This window comes from Camelus ferus, chromosome 1 (genome assembly GCF_009834535.1).
Source record: "Camelus ferus isolate YT-003-E chromosome 1, BCGSAC_Cfer_1.0, whole genome shotgun sequence".
NCBI lineage: Eukaryota > Metazoa > Chordata > Mammalia > Artiodactyla > Camelidae > Camelus > Camelus ferus.
This window is the reverse complement of record NC_045696.1, coordinates 1726354-1749278: the sequence shown is the minus strand read 5'-3', so window position 1 is coordinate 1749278 and position 22925 is coordinate 1726354. Positions and strand designations below refer to the sequence as shown.

The following is a 22925-nucleotide window of genomic DNA, read 5'->3' as shown; positions in this document are numbered from 1 at the left end:
GTCGGAGGAGCTGGGCAAGTGCAGGCCCAAGGAGGCATTCCAGTCCATCCCACACCCCAGAAGGCCAGCCTGGGTGCAGAGGCATGAGGGTCCCATCACCCAGGGGTCTCCCATGGGTGTGGCCTCAGAGAGGAGACAGGACCATGCCATGCTTGCTTGGGATTCCTGACCCGACCCCACCCCACAGCGTTCATGGGTAAACTGAGGCTGGAGGAGGAACTTCCAGCACAGGAGAGGTGCGCTGGTGACGAGGGACCTGGGGGCACATCAGGCTGCAGTGGCAGAGTGAGTCCTCAGCCTGGGATGCACTCGCCATGGGTCGAGTCCCCGCCAGACACACGCAGAAGCAGCAGCGCTTTTGTAAAAAGCATCATAAATATATTTCAGTGTAGACAGGACACAATAAATAGCTGGTACAAGTGTGTCGGACAGCACCGAGCAGGCCCCGCTGGGCTCCCTGGCCAGGCCCCGTCCAGCTGTGTGGCGGTTGCTCTGGCAAGGTGACAGGGCTGCTGTTTTTGAGGTAAAATTTTGTAGGAACTTTTCCCTTAAAGCAAAGTCCCTGCATGACACCAGACCTGTAGGGGCAGCTCCGGTCTTCTGCCTGGACACCCATGGAGCCGCCCGAATCGGGCCATCACAGTTACCAGGGCGGAGGGGACGATGCCCCTGGCTGGACAAGACTGGGGATGGCAAGCTGGCAACTCTGGAAGCCATGGCTTCTCCCAGGCTCGTCCCCCCCACCTCCACCCCCGGAGGTTCCAGAGCTTCTCGGGTGGGATTCTGGGGTGCGGCCAGGTGGTCCTGGCCCTGGGGCCCCGGGCCCATCACCCTGTCCTCAGCTTCAGCACCCTGGACAGGGGCTCCTTGGCGCTGGAGTAGACTAGGTAGGCCCCAGCTGCCGTGCGGAAAGCTTCCCAGTCCCTGCAGCCGAAGGTCGGGAGGCTGTGCACAGCCACGAAGCCTTCGTACCCCTGCCACCTGTGGGGAGAGCTGCCGTCAGCCTCGGAGGCAGGGACGCTGGTGCCAGGAGGGGAGAGGATGCCCAGGTGTCGGGACTGCTCCGCCTCCCTGGGTCTCCCACCCTGCCGGCTTGCACCCTGTGGTTCCGTAATCCTCGCCAGGCCCTCGCCTGCACTTCCCACAGGCCACGCTTCCCGGGCCTCACAATCTCCCCAGGTTACAGTCCCGGGGAGCTGGGCCCGGAGGGGCTGTCACAGCCTGCAAAGAGCAAAATGAGCTCTTTTTGGAAGAGGGAACTTCCCTGTCCGAGACCCTGCAGCTGCGTACCCACCCAGGGTCCTGCCCCAGCCCAGAGTGCCCTCTGGGTGCCCCCAGTGAATGGAGGCTGCCAAGGGGTCCTGGCAGCTTGGGGGTGTTAACAGCAGGGCCGAGCCCCAGCCCCCTCCTCACTCCTGGGGCGGGCGCAGACAGTGAGGCTGGTGCCCTCAGACACACACGGGCACCACTCGCATGTGGCACCCGGCATACGGCTTTGTGGCCCACGCCCCCATGGGAGAGTGCCACGCCCAGTTCTGCCCTTCAAAGGGGGTTTACTGACAGTAGTTCTGTGTCCATCGGGTGGAGGCCCTGGAGCAGGCCGCCTGGATCAAAAGCAGCAGCAGTTTTAATTTAGTGTTTTTCCAGGTGACTTTCTGGAAAGGCTGACATGATTCCTGTCCTGGTGGGAAAGGAGCAGCCCCTGCGCTCCCGCCCCCAGCACTGTGGGTCTTTAAACAGCGTCCAGACAGACGGGGAAACATGTTAGCTTCGTGCTTTGAGAAAAACAACTTCTACTGCGGTTACTCACGCTTTCCGTTTTTTCTTCCAAAGACCCCTGTTCGTGCCTTTTGCCCATTTTCCCCCATCCCCAAAATCTTTTATTACTTTGTGGAGCTCCTGTTCAGCCGAATGTGTGGTGAACAGTGGACAGCCTGTCTTTTCATTTTGAATAAGATGCCCTTTGCATAGAAAAGCTTTCAGTGGAGGCAGTCGACGTGGCCACCTCTTTCCAGCCTGTGCAAAACCTCCCGTCTTCTCTGCAGAGCTTGCAGGTTTTACAACATCATTTCAGCTTTTCTTCTACTATTTCTGCTGTTGAAGGTTTTGCATTTAGACGTCTGCACCTTACAAAATGTATTTAGTGTATAATATGAAGCAGGGATATAGCTCTGTTTTCTTCCATATGAACAGAAAATTACAGGAAATTATTTTATTAAGTAATGTGTCCTTTCCTCATTGAATTGAAATGTAATGTTACCACACTAAGTGGCTGTGAAAGGCTGCTCTCTTCTGGACTTCGTTCTATTCTTTCTATACATTTGTTTATTTTTTAGCAAAAATCCCACTGCTTCATTTGTGTGCTGCCCAGAACTTCACTAGTCTCCTTTTCAATATTGTGTTGCCATCCTTGAAAATGTATTTTTCCACATGAATTTTTAAATTACTTAAAATTTTTAAATCACTTAAGATTACTTAAAATTTTTTAAATTACTTCGTCTTGTTGAAAACAGCAACACGTTAGAAAGACTAAAGAAAATTGATGATTTTTCTAATAAAATACAGATGACCAAACTCGTCTCAAGAAGAGGTGGGAAACCTGATTAAACTGATAGCCATGGAGGATACTGGACAAACTGCTCAGGCACCGCTGAGAAGGGATCAGGCTGAGGCAGCCTTGTACATGAACTTAACATCTCGGAATGGAAGCAGACACGTCCTGCTGCTCAACCCACTGCCGTCCACAGGTGCATCTATTAAGTTAGGGCCCATATCAGGCCCCCAGAAGACACCACAGAGCCATTTCATTTCCTATTACAGATGCAAAAATCTGAAGTCAATCCTAACAGTTGTTGCCAGGGGCATGGAAATAATTGTACATCATCAGTGAAGGGTGTTCGTCCCAAGTCGTTACATCAACAGATTCACCAGGAAGAACCACGCCAGGCACTAAGGAGTGCCGAAGGGTCGCCGCACGACTGCTCACATCCCGCCAAACTGTGGCTTCCAGCCAGTTCCCATCAAGCCAGCAAGACAGAACTACTGGCCGCTGGCACCAAGACTCAAGACGGTCCTGGAATTTCTAGCTTATTGAGAAAACTAGGTGAACAGTAAAAACCTTCGCACTACAGAGCAAAGCTGCCTTCGTTCCCAGATGTGGCTGCACTCCCGGCACTCCCACAAGACTCTTCTTCAGAAAACTATTAGGACTGATAATGTAGCTCAGTGGCTAGACACAAAAAGTTCATTGTCCCGACAAGCAGATGGAGATGGAAGGGTACAGAACTCAGCAAATTCCCAGCGTGAATGTAAGGAGAATGCCACAGCACCTCTGTGGGGACGTGCACAGCCTTACTGAAAGACACGTGAAAAATAGGGATCTGCCACAGATGGAGACACCTGATAGAATAAAATAGGAATAACTCTCAAACTAGTGTCTGCACACTGCATCTCCAGCCAGCATCCGAGGCCATGCGCATCTGTGTGAATAGCGGGTCACTGGCTGGCCCAGGGTGGGACCCGGACTCAGCCTGCACCCAGGTGCACCCGGTGCCAGGCGACCCCAGGGCCCAGTGGCCTGTGACTCGCTCCGAGCCTGTGGCCACCGCAGGGAAGGTGAGCACACCGCCGGTGAGCCGAGGGAGCGGGGAGGGGCACGGTCTTTACCTGTAAATAATACTGTTTACCGAGAAGGTAGTTCCATCGAAGGAGTTTGCAACCACCAGGAAATAATCTTCTCCCACCGAGAAGAACTCCCAGTCCAGAGCACTGCCGGAGGAAGTGAGCAAACATGAGGACGCGGCGCCCGGAGTCGCTGCCGGAGAACTAGGGGCACGGTGTCCAGCCGTTTCCTCCCCCAGTCTCCGGACTCAGGGTGGGGTCCCACCTCCAAAGTCCACAGAGCGGGGAGCGATTTTCTCAGCTGCACAGTGAGTTGGTCTATTCCAGGGAAATGCAAATTTGTCGTTCATTTTTAAAATTAAAAGTCAGTTTAATTGTACTAAAATTTGCATAACATAAAATTTTCCACTTTACCCGTTTTTAAGTGCTCAGCCCAGTGGCATTAAATACCTTCACATTGCTGTACAGCCATCGCCACCATCCATCTCCAGAGTGTTTCCACCTTCCCAGACAGACTCTGTCCCCATGGAACACTCAGTCCCCGTCCCTCCACCCCTGGCAGCCACGGTTCTGCTTTCTGTCTCTACGAGTCTGACTCCTCCTGGGGCCTCATACAAATGGAATCCTGTTGTATTTGTCCTTTTATGACTGGCTTATGTCCCTGAGCATAATGTCCTCAAGGTTCACCACGTTGTAGCAGGTGTCAGGACTTCCTTCCGTTCTGAGGCTGAGCCATAAAGAGTCCATTGTAAGGATGGACCACCATGTTCACCCATTCATCTGTCGATGGACACTTGGGTTCAAGTGTGAACAGAATAGTGATGCTATGAACACAGGTGCAAAGGTCACACACTCTGAAGAGGTTGAAATAGTCACAGGAACAAACCCAAGCTCCTGGTCACTCCCTGAAGGCCTGCAGCGCCCCCTGGAGATGGGAACTTGAGGGCACGGGCAGAGAAGTCACCCAGTTGCTCTCACTCCCCCTGACACCTGTTCAGGTGCCAGTAGGATCTGCTGACACAGAGACGACCCCTTACATTTTGAAGCTGTGGTTCTTACTGCCAACAGACTCACTGCATCCTGTCTTCAGCAAGAGCATCCTGAACTTGCTAAGGGTGAGTCTGTGCTCAGATCCAACAGGTGGCTCCTGGAAGGACATCCCAGAGCCCCATCCCACCCAGGAGGCCAAACTGGGCATCAGCCATGGTCTCCAATCACCTCTCTGATTACTGCAGGCCCTGTGCCCACTTTACAGATGGAGAAACTGAGGCCACAGCCTTGCAGCAAGCAGGAGTTAGTTGGAAGCCAAAGGCCAGGCCAGTGCATTTATGTCCGGTGGCTCAGTGCTATGACCTGTTAAAGTAGCAGGGGGCCACTCTCTCTTGGTTGATACTCAACCCGGGTTCCTTCTCTGTGGGGAAGTGATGGTGCTGACCTAGAGCAGGGTGCTCCAGCAGGACCCTGAGAGTGAGAGGGCCCACAGAGGGACCTGGGGGCACGTCGGGAGGCTGAGGCCAATGGGGGATCCCTCCTCACTGCTTCCTTCTTCCATTGGCCGAGATCCTGCCTCATGCCCCTTCTAGCCATGGCCAGTTATGACTTGGTCATTGAAAAAAAGTTCATATAGTGTGGCTGCGGGCACAGGGCAGCTGTGTGGTCCCACGTGCATTACTCCTCCAACTGTAACTGAGTTCCAAAACCAAGGCCTACAGAAAAGAAGCAAACAGCAAAGCATTGACTTACACTGTGTGCACCACGGCCCATATCAGAAGCCGCTTTGGCTTAAAGAAGCAGAAGGCAAGCATCCTGCATGGCTTTCTGTTCTGCCTCCAAAGCAGCATGAAAGTAAGTCCGTTGACAGTAATTTGAAGTATATTTTTATTCTTCAGAACCACACCATTTGTCAAAAGGTGGAAGCAGACAAGTGTCCATCAACTGATGGAGGATAAACAAACAGTGGCAAATAAACGTGGTGGAATATTACTCAGTGGTTAAAAGGACTGAAGTGCTGACACGCCGCAATGTGGACAAACCTCGAACACGTGCTGAGAGAATGAAGCCAGACGTGAGAGGCCACGTCCCATGTCTTCCAGTCACACGAGGTGTCCACAGCAGGGAAGCCCAGAGGGACAGAGAGCGGACCGGTGGTTGCCAGGGGCTGAGGGAGGTGGGGGGAGAGGCAGTGGTAGCTAAAGGGTAGGGGTTTCTTTTCGAGGTGATGAAAATGGTCTAAAGCCATTGTGGTGATGGTTGCACACATCTGTGAATTTCATTTTAAAAACCTCCACTGAGTTGTTAAAAAAAAAACACAAGCCACAGCGTTTAAAAGCAGTTAGAGTCAAGATTACAAAGAGGAGCCACAATCACTCCATGGGGCCCAGAAGTTTTGTGGTGTGGAGTGAGGCGGCGGCACACCTTCGAGAGGTGTCAGGCGCGCGTGGCCTCGGGGGTGCAGGGGCTGTGGGTGGCATCGCAGCCCCCTGGTTCCAATCATCCTGTCTGTCTGAAGCCCCGCCCCGCCCCGCCCACCGGCCCCGCCCACCGGCCCCGCCCGGCCGCGCCCCGCCCCACCACGCCCCTTCCCTGTAACCTGCAGCCCCACCAGTACCTGCAGGTGAGGATCTCCTGGAACCTGACGAACGTCTGCGCGGTGACATTCAGCTCGTAGATGACCGAGTTGATGACGTACGAGCCGTTTTGCACTTGCATTTCCACGTCGTAGCTGTGACTGTTCGCGACAGCGAGAAAGATCCTCTCTCCGATGTGGAAAACCTCCCAGTCTGCGGCGCCAAACGTCTGGGACCAAGAGAAGGGGGGCAGGGAGCGCGCGTGAACGGAGAGACCCTCAGAATAGCCAGCCACGAGGCCCCAGCCTCAGCCTCGCGCCAGGCACCCGGCAGGCGCCCCTCCGCGCTGGCTTTTCTCTCCCAGCCTCATCGTCCGTGTCACCCACGCCTGCCCGGACCCGAGGAGATCATCTGCTGGACGGCTGCTTACCACCTGCACCCCCTACTACCCACGCCCCAATGCTGCCGGCCCTGCGAGGTCCGGCTGCTGAACACCTCTTCCAGGGAGTCCTCCCTGCTCCCTCCCGCCTGGCTCCGAACTCCGAAGCGACGCCTAGGTGCCTCTGGTGTTTCTTACTACATGCCGTCCCTGGCCTGAGGGTCTCCTTGGTTCTACGGACAGCCCCATCGCTGGGTTCCTGTGCATGCTGTTCCTCCAAAATCACTTAGCACCTGGGGAGTGAGGTGTGCGGGGGGCAGCAGGGCTGGACTATTGGATGGGATCAAGAGCTACTTGGGCAATCCAAAAGAAAGAATCAGTGCACTAGAAGACAGACCAACAGAAATTATTTGAATTAAAGCACAGAAAGGGGGAAAAAAGTTTACAGTAAAAGTGAACAGAGCCTCACCGATCAGTGGGTCATACAGCGCGGTCCAGCATGCATGTAATTGGGTGACAGTAGGGAGAAAGGGAGGGAAGGAAGAAAGGGAGGAAAGTAGGAAGACAGGAAGGAGAGAAAAGAGAGAGAGAGAAAAGAAAGGAAAAATAAATGATGGCTAATCTTCCAAATTTAATTAAAACCACCAAACCACAGACTAAAGGAAATAAGAGACCCCAAGCAGAATAAACACAAAAACCCCACACCCGGACACATCACACTCAAACAGATGGGAATGGAAGGGAAAGAGACTGTCTCAGAAGCTGCCAGAGGAAAAGACACATCCATTACAAGGTCGGTGGCACCCGACCTCACTGGGAACAACAGAAGTGCCATGTCCACAGAAAAATGTCTCTAAAGTAAATGAAAGAAAAACGTGAACCCAGAATTCTACAGTGAAAATAACCCTCGCAGTAAAATAAAGTCATTTTCAGATAAAAGTGGTAGGAGGGGTTGCCAGCAGACCCGCTTTCTAAGCAGTACTGAGGGGTGCTGGGAAGGCTGGAGGCTGACGGAGGTTACAGTCTGCAGGAAGGACACAGAGGGCGCTGGGAATGGCGGGCACGTGGGTGTAAAGGCTTTGCAGTAAAAATAACGACAAATTGTGGAGCTTGTAACCTGAGCGCAACTGTGAGCATATATGCGCACACAGTACCCTGGTAGCCGGGTAGGGATAAATGAAATCATGCTGTGAGTACATTTATGTGTGATTATATATGGTTATTACATTATGTGTAAAGTATAATATTAATTCAAAATAGATTGTAGCAAGTTGAACACGTATGTTGTGATTACTGGAGCAACACACTGAATTAACACTGCAAAGAGGAGATAGAAGACTGTATACGTGACAAAGGGCTTGCATCCAGAATATATAAGGAACTCCTGAATGTCAATAATGAAAAGGCAACGCAGATTAAAATATGGGCAAAAGACCTGAATAGGTGTTTTGCAGATGGGACTCTAGCAGGTGCCCGGAAAGGCACTCACTATCACTCGTCACCAGGGGATTGTGACTTAAAAACCATGCAGCGATGCCACTCACACCCAATGAGTAAAACTAAAAACACAGACAAAACCGATGTTGGTAAGAATGTGGGGTGATTGGAACTCACACACTGTTCACGGGAGTATATGAAACGGTACAGCTGCTTTGGAAAACTGCCCGGCAATTTCCTTATAAGTTAAACATCCGCCTATCTTATGACCCAGAATTCCACTCCCAGGTTCTCACTCAAGAGAAATAAAAACACTTGCCCCCAGAAAGCCTTCTTATAAGATGCCCTTAGTAGATTGATTCATAATAGTGAAAAGCTGGACACAGCTCAGGTGCCCATCAGCAGGACAGGTGGACAAATGGAAATGAGCATATTCACGCAACAAGCGTGCCTCAGCCAAACCCACGTGCATGGCCAGCGGCGCCCGTGGTCTGACTCAGAAAGGATCCAGCAGGAGAAATGGCTAGTCACGGAAGTCACCGGTGGGTGCCCGTGCGGGCGGGAACGAGGGGCTGTTGACTGCAAGGGGGCACGTTTTGGGAGTGAGGAAAATGCTCTATACTTTGACTGAGGTAGTTGGAGGGCGTATACACTTGATGGAATAATCAAACTTAACATCTGACCATTTCATCGCATGTGCCTACAAAAGAGCTCTAGAAGACGTCGGCTCTTTGCCCAGTGGAACACGAGCCTGTTTCCCGGTAGTGTTACATCCTTGGGGGCGGCCAAGCTGGCGGCCAGGAGGACGCTCAGTGTGCGTGGTCAGAGGGGTGGACAGGCCCTCTCTTCCCTCCCCCAGTGGACGCGGGGCCGCACCTCCCAGCCTAAAGGGACTGCGTGAGGGCAAGGATGCAACGGCAGGTGGAGGTTTGGTGCCTTCGTCCTGGTGGTAACATCAGACTTTGCGGCTGCTGGGAAGCTGGAACGGGGTAACCAGACCCAGAGATCGGTGTCCCACAGCCACCTCTGCAGCAAGGAGAAACATGGCTTAGGTGCTTTCGGACGGCATTTGGGGCACCCTGGAGAGGCTGCCCTCCACCGGGCCATCTCGTGCCCACAGGGACAGGGATGGTTGTCCGTGTTTGCAGAGCAGTGGTTGTCAGAGTGGATCTGGTGCTGGGCTCCAACTGGTTGTACAGACAAGGAGTTGAACCTGGGAACACAGAGATGTCCAAAGCTGCGAGTGGGCTGGCTTGGGACCAGCCTGCTTCCTGAGGACACTGTGTGTCCCCAGAGGCAGGTGGTCCTGGCGGGGGCAGACCTGGTCACGACACAGAAGCCACTCGGATCTGCCAACGCATCTCTCCCTGGCTTTGCCTGATGCCCACGCGGCTGGTGCTGGAGGGACACTCTCATCCCCGGGCCACGTGGGAAGCGGCTCTGCTTCCCTTTACCCAGACCGGGGAGGGCGGGTCTGTGGCTGCCCCTCCTCCACACGTGAGTCACCAACCAGGACGTCACTTCTCCAGCTGTAGACTGAGGACCTGCCGCTCACACAGCTGTGTGCTGTCCTCGTCCCTCAGGGTCCCGGTGCCCCGCGGCCTCGCTTGGTGTTTTCTCCAAGCCCAGCAGAGGGCGCCGCTGCCTGCGCGTTGGCTGAGAGCTGCTCTAGAACTGGCCTGAACCCTTCCTGGGGAGCAGGAGTGAGTTCAAGCTGAAAGACTAACCCACTAGGACAAGGACAAGGGACCAGGCCACCTGGCATCGCTGACCCCTCGCCGGGCCAGGAGCTGGGCTGAGGCCACCGTGGCTCCATGAGGGGACACTACGTCTGTCCCCGGGCCACCCCACAACTTCCCAGCGGCTGGAGACGCTCGGGGCCGGGAGGCCTCAGCACCACCGGCTCTGTGGCTGCATCACAGAGACAGCACGAGTGTGGGGAGTGACACACAGGCCAGCTCCCCCAAGTTGCAGAAACCGCCCGGGGCAGCAGGCGCCAGATCATGGGCGCCACCCACCCTATACTGACGAAACCACGTCAGAGGGAAGTGCACACGCCTGCACGCACATGCATGTGAGCCACACGTATACACACACCTGCATGCCCGCACACCTGTACGCACAGCTGCATATACACAGTCCTGCATGCATACATGTGTACACACCTGCAAGCACACGTGTGTACAAACACACCTGCAGGCACACATGGTTTATGCACACGCGTGTCTGCACACATGCACCTGTGTATATGTGCACGCAGCCTGCACGTGTACAGACACACTCCTGAGTGCACGCATGCACACCCACACAGGACAAGGGGCCAGAGTGGTCTGAGGAGGGGATCTCCCCGAGATCACCAGGGCCTCCTTCCAGCTCCCAGTTACCCCACTCGCAGACAGCTCACTTGCCTTGAGCCCCAGTGTGGAGGGGCATGCCGATGGGGGTCTGAGAAGGGGCTGCCTGGGTTTTGGAACTGGGGGAGAAGGGCGCCCCGAGGCAAGGAAGGACAGGAGGTGGCCAGAGGCAATGAGGCAGGGAGAAGCATCCAGATGGGTGTGGCCCTCTCCTGGCCTCCGCTCTGTGTGTCCAGCTGGTGGGGGCACCTCATTCAACTTGAATTTCAGATAAACAATAGTTTTTTGGTCTATGTGCATCCCATTCAATACTTGGGACATGTTTTTACTAAAAAGTTATTCGTGGTTTATCTGGAATTCAAATTGAACTGAGTGTCCTGTGTTTCATCTGGCCAGAGGCTGGCAGAGACCTGCATGGGGCCCCGCGGGGTCACAGTCATTGACATTCACTTCCCTGGTAGTGACCACTCCTCCCCACGCCTGGCTGCCAGCAGCCTCTCCCAGAGTGGGGCTGGGATCTGGGCCCTCAGTAAGTGGCTGCGCCCCAGCTCAGAAGCAACTAGGTGGGGAGCCCCCGCCCAGGGCTGCACCAGCCTGCCCTGGGGGTGTATGGGCCCGGGCCCTGCTGTCAGGCCTCTCCTGGATTCTAAGTGTGTTAGGGATCCTCAGGGAGAGAATTCCCACATCAAACAGCCCTGTCAAACCCCGCCTGGTGCCAGAGCAGAGCCAGGCAGCCAGGCACCTGCTGGGCCGGGGGGGCCCTCCCTGCCCTCCTCCCGAGCGGAATTCCCCTGGAGCCCTCCCCTGGCGCCGCCCCGGAGCACCTCAGGGATGATGGTGCTTCTGGGACTTGGCAGCCAGGAACATCTGGAGCCCGACAGCCTCCCTCGAGGGCGGGAAGGCTCCCAGGAACCTGCGGGTCAGGTGCTGGGCAGGAGGCCCTTGGGTTCCGGCTTTGATGGAGCCAAGAACCAAGGTCTGGGAGTGCCTGGGGAGGGGAGGCGGGGCGCAGTGCTGGGGCCCTGGGAGGGCACTGCCGTCCTCACTGTGGGCAGTTGGCTTAGGTGGGCGAGGGTCCCATCCCGGGAGGCCGCAGCGGGCAGCACACACCCTGGCCAACTTCTGGGTCCCCTCCGAGCTCCCCCTGGCCCTGCAGCCCCTCCAAACCCTGCTCCTACCTGAGCTGCTTGGTCCACTGCCCCTCCTGCCTCCCAGAGCAAGGCGGAGGCACAGAGGACGTGCCCTTCCCGCTGCGAGCACCTGAGCCCGGCCCCTCCCAGGTCGCCCAGGCTGCGCTGACCCCTGAGGGCACTCATGCCACCTGCCTTCCAGCTGCTCCTCTCAACCCACTTTCTCACCTTTTTTTTTCATCTGTTTCTGGATGTTTACATTCTTGGGTGAGACCGTGTTCCCCACAAGCCCACAGCTTTACCCTCTGTCCCCGCACACCGGCCTGTCTGTCCTTCGGGCAGCACCTCTGCCCGTCCCCTCCACCTGCCCGGCTTCCAGGGGCTTCACTGACCCTCTCCCATGGGGCCCCACGGCCCTCAGCCGACCCTCCTGCCCTGAACCTCCCGCCGCTTTTGCTCCTCATTTCTGCCAGTGGCACCTCCATCAGCCCCTCCTCCAGGCAACAAGCCCCCAGTCCTGGTCCCTTGCTCCCTCTCTCGTCCCCCAGCCCCTCCATGCTGAGTCTGCCCACAGGGCCCACAGCCAGACAGCTCAGCGAGCAGAAATCCCAGCAGCTGGAGGCTGGGTTTCCTGGGGACAGAGCCCCTTCCTTCTTGGACATGCCCAGCTTGGACCTCCTTTTGTCCAAGATGGTGAGGCCAAGTGGCTGGATCCTTGGTCTCTGCCACCAGGAGGAAGTTTCTAGAATTCCTGGTGGGAGGGGTGAGGAGATTTGGTGGGGGGTGGAGGAATGTGCCCAGGGTGGGCAGCCTCCCTCCCACCACGCCTGGGCTGCAGACCGAGCATGGTCACAGCCCGGCCTTCCTCATGGGCTGAACTCCCCCTGCAGCCCTGGGGCCCTGCCTAGCACCCCTCCCAGCGCTGTCTGCGTGCACAGCTCTGCAGACACCGGCCTGCACCCCGCGGCCCACACCAGGCCGCCCCTCCAGAACGGGCTCCCCGTGATGTCAGCGCCCCGCACTCACACACGTGGTCCTGCTTCAAAGCTCACGGCCACGAAAGGGGTTGCAAAACCCCAGACCAAGCACAAATACATTAAGGGCCGAAAAGGGTCTGAGCACATTGCGAAAACTGCCGGCACAACATAAAGGTGGGATCTTCTGGGCTCTGAGGCCTCAGGGGTGTGAGGAGATGTGACTCGTAACAGAAGGCAGCTTCCAGGCCCAGCCTCCCCGGACTCCGTGGGCTTCACGCCCCCTCACACCCTCAGAGTCAGGCTCCTGGGGCAGCCCTGCCTGCGGGCCGGAGACACACTGTCTCAGGACCACCGTGGTCCTGCTCCTGGCCTGCCCGTCTCCTGGATGGTTATTCTGGCCTATGTCACCCTCTTGGCTGGTTCTCCTTTGGGTCACGGAGCCCAGACAGCCCCTGCCTCAGCTCAGCTGGCCCCGTTCTGCCCCTCAAGCCCGGCCCCCTTCTGAGGATGTCGCCTGTCTAGGGCCTGAGGCGGGGCTGGGTGCAGACTGGAGTGAGCTCCCAGGTGGAGTCTGACAAGGCAGAGCTGCAGGTGCTCACCCCTCTGGAGCCCAGACCCCCGGAGAGCATTCAAAGAGACTGGCCAGAACTGGGCGGGGGTTTGGAACGTACTGCACAAGGGACACTGGCAGGAGCTGAGGCTATTCTGAGAGACTTGCGGCGATGGTTTCCAGGGATCCAGGGGCAAGCGGGGAACAGGGAGCGGGGCCCTGTGCTGTCCTGAGAGCACAGCCCACAGCCCAGCTCACAGGCATGGCGCGTGGCCTTCTGGTCACCCTCATAGGGCCCTGGCAGGGCTGTCCCACCGAGCATTTGAAGGGAAGAGGGTCCTGCCGCCGGCAGGGAGTGCATTCTGGAGATCATCATCAAAGAGCTACCAACACTGTGATCCCACCTCTCCTGCATTTGAACAAAAGGCCAGTTTACAAAGGCCTTTATCACAGAACCCCATTGGGGCCTCCACCAGATGCCCCAGCTCCCTGAGCACGGCCGCCCGTGACCGCCACCCACCGGCAGCCTCACATTAAATGGAAACAGAAAAGTAAGGGTCTCCAGGTGTTTGACGAAAGACCTTAAACATGAGAGTCAGGCTAAATTATACACATACACTCCTACTGGACAACACTGAGCTAGTTCTGGAAACAGAAAAGAACGTTAAAAAATTACAATTATCTCCAGAAGATATTGCATTGATAAAGTACAGAATGCCGTCCACAGGGAAGAGTCCTTGGATATTAGAAACGTTATTCCTGGCGTTACAGGAAGACACTCATCAACATGGCTGGGGGATAAAGGTGAGGAATTCTGGGTTGCAGAACGAAACAAAAAGACAGACTCAGCCCAGGAGACCCGAAAGCCGGCAGCCGGAATTCTAGGGAGAGCGAGGAGGAGCCGGAAAGCCGGAAACTATGGGAAAAAGCTTGGAGGGTCTCCCAGGCCTGGGAGCTCACGCCTTCAGATCGAAGGGCGCTGAGACCAAGGGAACGGGGCACAGGAGCCCCTGCGGAGAAGCCGAGGGCGCCAAGGGCAGAGACGGTCAAAGGGAAGGCGCCTCGGGGGGCAGAGGAGTTGGGAGACGTGTTCCCAGGGGAATGACTTCCACCTAAAGTCCTGCACACGTGCATCGGGCAGGGTAATGGATGCGGCCACCACGAGTGTCCACACCACAGAGGTGGGATCTCGCTGCGCCAAGCGGGTGAGGTCAGTGGCTTCCCAGCCTGTGGCTGCACTGTCGGGGCAGGTGGCCCGAGGGGCTGTGGAGGCCGGACGCCCCTACCAGCTCTCACCCCCAGCCTGGGACTGACACCTGCTCTCTCTGCTCAATGCCCATTGGCCAGCCGTGGTCACATGACCCGGCCGAGCTGCATGGGATGCTGGGAAGTGTGGGGGAGCACTTGGAAGAGGATGTCCTTTAGGTGTCACCCACAGACACAGGGTCAACCAGAACATGGGTGTTAGACCTGGACAGGTTGGCTCCAGCCGAAGACGACAGGAAAGTTCCAGAATGGGAACCGGGGTCAGTTCTAAAGGCAGTAGGCCTGGAAGGCCTGGGGAGCTGGAGGCGGGGGTAGAGGGGAGCTGAAGGGAGAAGCAGGGTCTCCATGGATGCACGCCAGCCAGAAACCCTGCAGACGCGACGGGAGTTCCAGCTCACGGTGAACGCCCAGGAGTGGTGCTCACAGGGCTCTAGCTGCGGGGGCAGGAGACGATGGGGTTCCTGGGGGGCAGCAAGAAGCTGGAAGACGTGACTGTGTGCAGAGACGGTGGTTTTCTCCCCCAAAAAGGAAAGGAGAGAGGGAGGGATTTTTGGAGGAATCTGTCAGGAACTTGTTGAAAACAGTTACACGCAGCACACGGGGTCCACGTGTGAAGTGAGCCACGTGCGGTGGGCTTGTGGCACCAGAGGAGAGTGTCTGACCCCCATTCAGGGACTGACCCAGGGGTGGCACGGAGGTTGTCCGGCCACTGTGATCCCTGGGAAGGGAGTGATCGCAGCTGCACTCTTGCCTCTGCAAGAAGGACGTTACGACACGGCCAGGACTAGATTTTAGAATCATCCCGGGGGGCTTGGTCTGCGGTCTGATACTGGGAGGGGCCAGCCAGGCAGCTTGGAGGGAGGGGGGCGAGGGGGTGGGAGGAGGGTCGGGGCCCCATATTGTCACGTGAGACCACACAGGGCGCAAAGAGGGGATGAAACACCGGCTGCCAGCCTGGGATGGGCCGTCCCGCGTGGTTTGTCGGGGCCTCCAGCGCCACCCCCCAACACAGACTCCTCACTGCCTCAACTCAGAGGCCTCGTCAGGCAGCCAGGCCACTGGAAGCAGCTAAGGGACACTGCAGGTCTGCAGGGGAGGTGGGCGGCGCTACTCTCGTACCTGGCCAGGTCGGAGGCCAGCTGCCCGGCTGCCCCAGGCAAAGCCTGACAGCCACATAAAGGCGGTCAGACTGCAGGGCCACCCAGGGGCCAGGGGGCCTGTCTGAGCATCTGATGCTGCTGGAAACTCTGTGTCAGAGGGAGGGCAGCACCAGGCTGCCTCCTGCCTCATTTTAAGGCTCCCCAGGCTGTATATGGGGGTCCCATGGGCTCAGCCTGAGCCTTATACTGGGGAGGCGCCTGGGTGTGGAGGGCCCGAGGTGGGGCCAGGTCCTGGCTCGTGGGGCCCCGTCCCGTGTCACCCATCCCAGCAACGGCTCGGGCGCCGGGCAGCGGTGCAGGGCCCGCGGCGGGCACAGCTTCCTCACCAGGAAGGACTGGAAGAGCTGGAAGCAGCCGGCCAGCCGCACGTACAGGCGGGACTGCAGCCGCGTGGACGTGCCGTTGAAGGCGTTGGCCACGGCCAGGAAGGCGTAGGGCCCCACGGTGAAGAACTCCCAGTCGTAGGCGCCCGACGTGGCGATGGTCTGGTTGGCCTCGAACAGGCGGGTCCCCGGGTTCCACTTGTAGATGACGCTGTCTATGTTGTGGTTGTCGCCTGGAAGCCCAGTGGTGCGCTGAGGGGGGAGAGACGGGACCCGGCCCGCCCGGCCCGCCCTGGGGCCTCGGCCCAGTTCTCCTGCACCCTCCCAGGCCCCCAGTGATGACGCCGTCTACGTGACGGCCCGCCTCTGCCCCGAGGAGAGCCCTGGGTGCCCCTGCCTCCGGACGGCTCCAGAACACCCTGTATGTGGCCTTCCAGCACCTTGGCGGTGGGACCCCCCCCGGCCCCATGCCTCACACTGCGTTGTCCCCTTCACTCTTGTTGCCCCCCACAGGGCAGGCCTGCACAGGCCGAAGCCCCCTCCTCTCATCGTGCTTCCTGGAGCCCCCCACTCCTGGAGCATTCACTGCCATGGGGGGCACTGGGCATGGGGCTCCTGGGGTCCCCTCTGCCTGTGAGCAGTGTGGGGCTCCTCCCCAGTCCCCCACGAGCTTCCCAGCAGACGCAGACTCAGATGAATGCCGATGGAGCCAAGGACACCCTTCAGGGCCGGCCGCCCCCAGGGCCCTGTCTCCTCCTCCAGTTACAGGGCAGGCAGGGCTGGTGTGGTCCCTCAGGGTGGTCACCTGGCCCAGAACCCGGGTTCCCGGCCCCTCCCAGGCCTGTCTGCCACCACACCCACTGCAGTTCATGGAGTTTGTGCCCAGAATGGATGAGGGCAGGGCCCCCCGACCTGGGCAGGTGAGGGGGTGCTCAGGTGTGACTACCTTCAGACGCCAGTGTCAGGTGGCCAAGCCCTGACAAGCACAGTGAGCCCCGCAGGCCATCACGCCCGGCCCCTGGGGTTGAAGGCCTCAGCCCCTACCTTCCCGGTGGTTGGCCACGGCCAGGAAGTGCTCCCCGGCCACCTCGAAGGCCTCCCAGTCCCGGGCGCTGTGGGTGGGGACCCTCTGGTAAGGCGTGAACCTCAGTCTCCTCTGGCTCCACTTGTAAATGACGGAGAACTCCTGACCCTTTTCATTCGGTTCAAAGTTGGCCACAGCCAGGAAGATCTGGGGAGAGGACCAGGACACCCGTTCCCGGGACCCACGTGAGGCGTCTGGGGCTCGGGGGGCGCTGAACGCCGGCCTCGGGATGGGCTGAGCCCGCGACTGACGGCCCGGGCAGGACCGGAGCCCGGACCATCTCTCCAGATCTTGATTATGTTTAAGACCCGTGTCCACGCGTGCCAACCCCCCAGCCCCATCCCCAGCTCCCGGGCCCAGGAAGAGCGCTACGCACAGCACTCTTCGTTCAGCACCCGGATGGGGAGGAAGCTCTCCCTGCCCCGCTCTCCCTCAGGAAGCACGTGTCTGTCACGCAGCCGAGGACGACACGGAAATGCCCAGCCTGTGACATGACCCAGAGGCCAGACGGCCGGGTCACGGGATTTAGCAGGAGCCAGAAGCCCGGAGTGAGGGACACGCTCACAGGCTGGGAGTGGCCCCGGGCACACTCCGGTCTGCACAGATTTTTCTTACTTTTCTAAATTTCCGCTTTGCTATAAAGTTATTCTTGATAATGAAAAAATAAAAACCTTTAAAATGTCATCAACCAAAACCCAGAGAGCTGGTCACTCGTTCACCAGGCTGTACTCGGGCGCAGGACCGAGATGGCCTGCAGGGACGGAGCACACAGCCTGGTCTGTTCTGCTCAGTTTTGCCCCCAGCGGGTGGGCCCAGGGGAGGGCAGGGCTGTACCCGGCACACGTGCTGTGAGTGGGCGACCTGGGGGACAGGCACTGGAAGGTGGCACCGGGACACTGCCGTTTGGAGTCAAGGGTTAGAAGGAGCAGGGAGGAGAAACCCCGTCGTGAAGAGGACGCCCCCCGCAGCCCCCGCCCCTGGGCCGATCCTCAACGCAGCCCCGGTGGAAGGGGCGCCACTCGCGGGGGCCTCCCCCCCCCCTGAGGCCCCTGGGCCCCAGCCCTCGCCACCTGCGCCTGTCCCTTCATTTGGACATCACGTGCCCCGTGCTCGTGGAGCGAGTGCGGGAAGGCTGGGGCTTGGGGTCTCCTTCCATCCTGATGTGAGTTCGGCATTGCTGACTCGTTTAGGCCAAGCTACCTCAAAGGCTGTAAGCTGTCAGTGACAGGTCTGCACGGAGCTGGGGAGCAGCTCAGATCTATTTTCTAAGGAAGCCGAACGGACTTACTCAGTCACGTTCTGAATTTAGAGACGCAGCTGTGTCTGACTTTGAAAGCCGTTTAGAACCTGCGTGAGGCTTTGAAACCACGAAAGACACTTGCCCTGTAAAATCCACACAGGGCTCCCCAGTCTGTGGACTCTGTGGGTTTTCCCTGGTAATAAGGACCGAGAACAGTCTCCGAATGCAGACTTGCCTTTTTCCCGATGGTGAAATGTCTCCAGGACTGTGCTTGGTGCGTGGGGATGTCCTGGTAGGAGGCGAACTTTCCGTCGGTCCATTTGTAGATGGTGGACGTGGCCTTCCGATTGGCGGTCGCTATGAAGAGCCCGGCCTCGGGGATGGCGAAGACCTCGATCCCCAGCGTCTCCGAGTCCGTGAACAGGCTCTGATGCTCTTCCACGTAGTCCAGTCTTTCTTTGGCTCATGATGGAAACACGGAGACTCAGGACGGAAGCCCGACGGACATCCTGGGAGCACAACCCCAGGGCCCTGGGTGTGGCCCTGAGCATCGGGTCGGGCGAGCGGCCCTGAGAGCCGTGTCACCTTGCGGGGAGGTGTGTCCAAGGAGCTGCTCGTCTCTGCGTGGGCTTTAGGGTCCCCAGTGACACCAGCCGGGTGGAACTGAGGTGTCAGATCCCTGCTAGACACTTCCCACGGCTCATGGCTCCCCTGAAAGTCTGTGCCCCAATGTGAACTAGCGAGTGGGGACCACAGCTCGCGGATGGCCAGTGGGAGCCTGTTCCCTCTTCCCAAGGACCGCCCGCCCACAGCGTCATGGCATCTCTCCCCGCCTTCCCTGCAAACAACACCACTCTCAGGCTCCTGGCACGCAGTGTCCAGTTGCTGACCTCACTGGGAAGAGAGAGTGGGGACAGCAGGCGGGGCCACCCTGGAGGGAGGCCCACCCTCTCCCCTAAATGGAACCAGGCCAGAGATGAGAGCCTGCCAGCCCCTGCGTCGTGCACAGGACGGCGCGTGTTTCCAGGTGAAACACGTAGGCTTGCTGCTCTGCATGGGGTGGTCTCCTGTCCCTGAGTGACGCCGGCTCTGAGAAGACCCCCACGTCCCCGGGCCTGCCTGCCTCACCTGCTAACACGGAGACCCACTCGCTGCCCACACACAGGTACAGGCCCTTGCGGCCCGCGTCAAACCAGAACTGGGCGTCCTCCGCTTCGGTGCATGGAGGCCGGGGTCCCAGTGTCACCTTCATGCTGGTTTCTGTGGGGAGACAAGGGGCTGAGCATACAGTGGGGCCCTGCTCCCAGAGGAGAGCGGAATCGGGGCGGGCCTGACCCCTGACCCCGGCAGTCCTGCCTTTGCCCTCAGTTCCCAGCACCAGGAACCAGGAGCTGCGGCCTGCCCCGAGGGGTCTGCGCGCAGGACGCGGAGAGGCTCCCTGCAGCCCGGCCTCCCGCCCTCAGCGAGTGACCTAGTCCTTCCCCGGGACCTTGGCTCTTCTGAGACCCCTAGTAGTCATGGCTGTCCTGCTGTCCTCTCAGAGCTGGGACTCGCTCCACTCTGCTTAGCTCTGGGGCGCCTCGACCCCCTCATTTCTGGTCACGTGACCCCACCCCACGTCAGAAACTCTGCCACTTGGTCTCTTTACAGCGACGTCCTCACTGAGGCCCCAAGGGCCAGGCTGTGACACTGAGCGCGTCCTCGACCTCCTGCATTCCCAGCAGAGGCCTGGGGTCGGACTCCTGCCCGAGGCGCCTTGCAGTTACCAAAGCCCAGAAAACAGCCCCGGGGCCGGTGCCCCGGGAGCTCCAGGATTGGGTCTGAGGGCCCATGTGCTCGGGGCCCCCCTGACTGGGAAGCGGGGCTGCCTCCTCCCCCCGGGGGTGGGTGGGACTGTTGGGGGAGGGGGCTACAGAGTCTCCGAGGCAGGGGGTGAGGTGGACATTGTGACTCTGCACTGGGGAGTTACAAGCGCAAAATAAAGACGGCAAAGCCAGGGACCCTGCAGGCCGGGGACCCAGAAAATAGAAATGAACCTCGCAGAGGTTGGGCCCCTACTGGGGGGGCTGAGGTTGGAGGTCTGCCCGAGAGGGAAGGGCAGAGGGGCCCCAAATGCTGCTCTGGGGCAAAGCAGCAGCGGGCGGGAGTCAGAGGCACCAGGGGAGGAAGACGAGGGCCCTTGGCCCCAGTCCAGGCGGGACGTGCGGTCCATCGAGGGCACCGTCCAGGCGGGTGTTAAACGGCCACCGTGGAGCCCTCGGAGGGCAGGATGGTCTGCCTTTCCTGGAGGGCCGTGGGAATCAGACCCCAGCGTCCCTCCGTTGTGGGGACCAGTGGGCTCCTGTCTCTGCGCCCGGGGAGGCTGGGGCTCGACACGGCCCCGGGTCTGCCGTCGGCACGGGGCGCGTAGCCATGACTACTAACCGAAGGGGTACTTCAGCACTTCGTTGTCCTCCGGCTTCCCCGTGAGGCCCTGCAGGATGCGGGGGATGGACAGCACGGCGAGCTCGGCATTCCTGCAGGGACAGAGCCACGGGGTGGCGTCCGCACCGGGGAGCAGAACCAGCTGCCGCAGCAGGCCCTGCAGAGAGAGGGAGCGTGCGCTCAGACCTGCCGGAGAGGACCCCGGACCCCGGGCCACCGGCCCGGCCCACCAGAACCTGAGGGAGGGTAGGACTGGAGGTGGGGGCTAAGCTCTAACGCTGGGAGGGAGGAGTCTGGGCATGGGGGCACTGCGAGCAACAGTGGGGAACTGCACACCTCTCTACGGTAACTAAACCATGGAAGGGATTTTCCTGTGGACTAACCTGGAATGACTGGGTACGTTGCTCATCCATCTGTATGTCCATCCATCTGTCCACCTATCTGTCCATCCATCCATCCATCCACCCACCCCCTGCCCATTCATTCATCTGTCTGTCCAACTATCTGTCTATCCTTCCATCCATCCAAGATTTTCATCAGTAAACATTCAGAGCACCTACTATACATCGGGCATGGTTCTCGGCACTGGACACAGCAAGAAACAAAAGCCCTCATGGAGCAAGGCCCCCACCCACAGTCTGAGGGAGAGCCAGGCAACACGCAAACACACAGCTGGTCTGGGGTGATCAGAGCTACAGGGGAAAGACAATTGGAGGAGGGGCTGAGAAGGCCGGGTGTGGGGGTCATGTCCTCAGAGTCGTGGGGAAGTCCTCCATGGCAAGAGGCCATGGGGCAGGGCCCAAGGTCATAAGGAAGAAGCCACAGCGGTGGTGGGGACAGAGCTCCAGGCAGTGGGAACAGCAGGTGCAAAGGCCCTGTGGTGGGAGTGTGCCCAGCGTGCACGAGGCTCCGCTGAGCACACACAGTGTTGAACTGGAGCATCGGGGTGCCAGGCCAGTGGTGCCAGGCCCTGAGAGCTCTGGTGCTGGGAGGGCTGGGTGGGCAGCCCCTCCACACTCACCGTGAACAGGCCTTTGGTCCTCCTCCGGCTGCCGATGAAGAACTGGGCTCCCTGCACCGATAGGGTGGCTGGGAAGGGCACGTCAGCCATTCTGAAAACATTGGAGGGTGGTTTTAGGGCCAGGGGAGTGCAGGGGCTCCGCCCATTTGTGTAGAAAGGCCAGTGGGCAGCACCACATGGAGGGGTATCCGTGTCCAGGGGCAGCCGAACTGAGGTGCCACTGGCTGCAGCTGGACCACCAGAGGCGTATTCTCTCGTGGTTCTGGAGGCCGGAAGTTTGCAAGGTGTGGGCTGGTGTGCCCCCTCTGCAGGCTCTAGGGGCAGGTCCCACCCGCCTGCCTGGCTGCTGGGGGTCCTGGAGATTCCCGGCTGGCGGCCTTCTCGTAGGTGGGTCTTCTTAGAAGCCCCCGATCACTGAATCAGGGCCTCCCTATTCCAGTGTGACCTCAGCTTCACGTGATGGCACCTGCAAAAACACTGTCTCCAAGCAAGGCCCCACTCTCGGGTCCCCCGGGACAAGGCCTCCCACTGAGCCACGTGCCGCGGGGGTGCTCGGGGCCCCTCCGGCTCACGGGGGCCGCTGGCGGCTTCTCCCTGCAGGGGGTCCCCAGCCTGCGCCCCTCCTCTGAGCATGGGGCAGGGGGACAGAGGGCTCAAGGCAACAGGAAGTTCACCTCGTTGGTGACCGGGGCGGTGTTGGAAGACGTGGCCAGAGTTGGGTCTTGAGGTGCACGTGGAGAGAAGGCGGGGGCCCTGGCTGGAGCCTCCGGGGCGGGAAAGCCAGGTGCGCTCCCTCGCTGCCAGTGCCTCCCAGCCAGGATGCCACGCCCTCTACTCAGAGCTCCTGCTCTGTGTGGCCTTTGCCATTTGGCTGCAGCGGGCCGTGGCGAGGTCAGCTCTTGACCGCTGTCCCAGATCGCCCTGCACTCTGAGCGTAGCTCCCGGGCCTCCCGAGTCGGCTGAGCCGTCCATGGCCCCTGCCTGGCCTGTGAAGCCCGGCCCCAGGGCCTAAATTCCTCCTCGGCCGCCGTCAGCTCCAGCCCCCAGCGCCAGGCTTGCCCCCCCCACCCCGCAGGCTCTCCCACCTGAGGTCATCGCTCCAGAAAGGCCCCAGAGTGTTTGGGGGCAAGGTGGGGAGGAATTGTGAACAAGGTATATTTAAACAGAGTGTTTAAGTGTTCAGAATACTTTTTTTTAAATTACAAAATGCATTCCATGACAACAGAGCAGAGTAACAGTCTCCTCTGAAAGCAGTAGCTGCCATAATGACAGATTCACATAAACTGGACCATTTGTGATCAGAAAGACAGCGTGGCCAGCCCCAGCCAGCAGGGACGGAAGCTGAGGGCTGGTGGGGGTCACAGGCCGGCTGCGGGGACTCACCACCGCCCT

At 58.9% G+C, this 22925-nt stretch overlaps 1 protein-coding gene across 1 annotated transcript in view; it reads right to left on the bottom strand.

Moving 5' to 3' along the window:
* Window positions 1-432: 432 nt before the first annotated feature.
* Window positions 433-22925, bottom strand: part of TSPEAR (thrombospondin type laminin G domain and EAR repeats) — a 124162-nt gene continuing 101669 nt past the window's right edge. The window contains exons 4-12 of the mRNA XM_032492187.1: window positions 21534-21624; window positions 20513-20669; window positions 19217-19348; window positions 18324-18550; window positions 16809-16995; window positions 15768-15997; window positions 6230-6417; window positions 3667-3768; window positions 433-981 (exon numbers count right to left, since the gene is read on the bottom strand). Of these exons, the coding sequence (XP_032348078.1) occupies window positions 828-981; window positions 3667-3768; window positions 6230-6417; window positions 15768-15997; window positions 16809-16995; window positions 18324-18550; window positions 19217-19348; window positions 20513-20669; window positions 21534-21624 (1468 nt within the window). The 3' untranslated portion in view covers window positions 433-827. The remainder of the gene's footprint in view (window positions 982-3666; window positions 3769-6229; window positions 6418-15767; window positions 15998-16808; window positions 16996-18323; window positions 18551-19216; window positions 19349-20512; window positions 20670-21533; window positions 21625-22925) is intronic.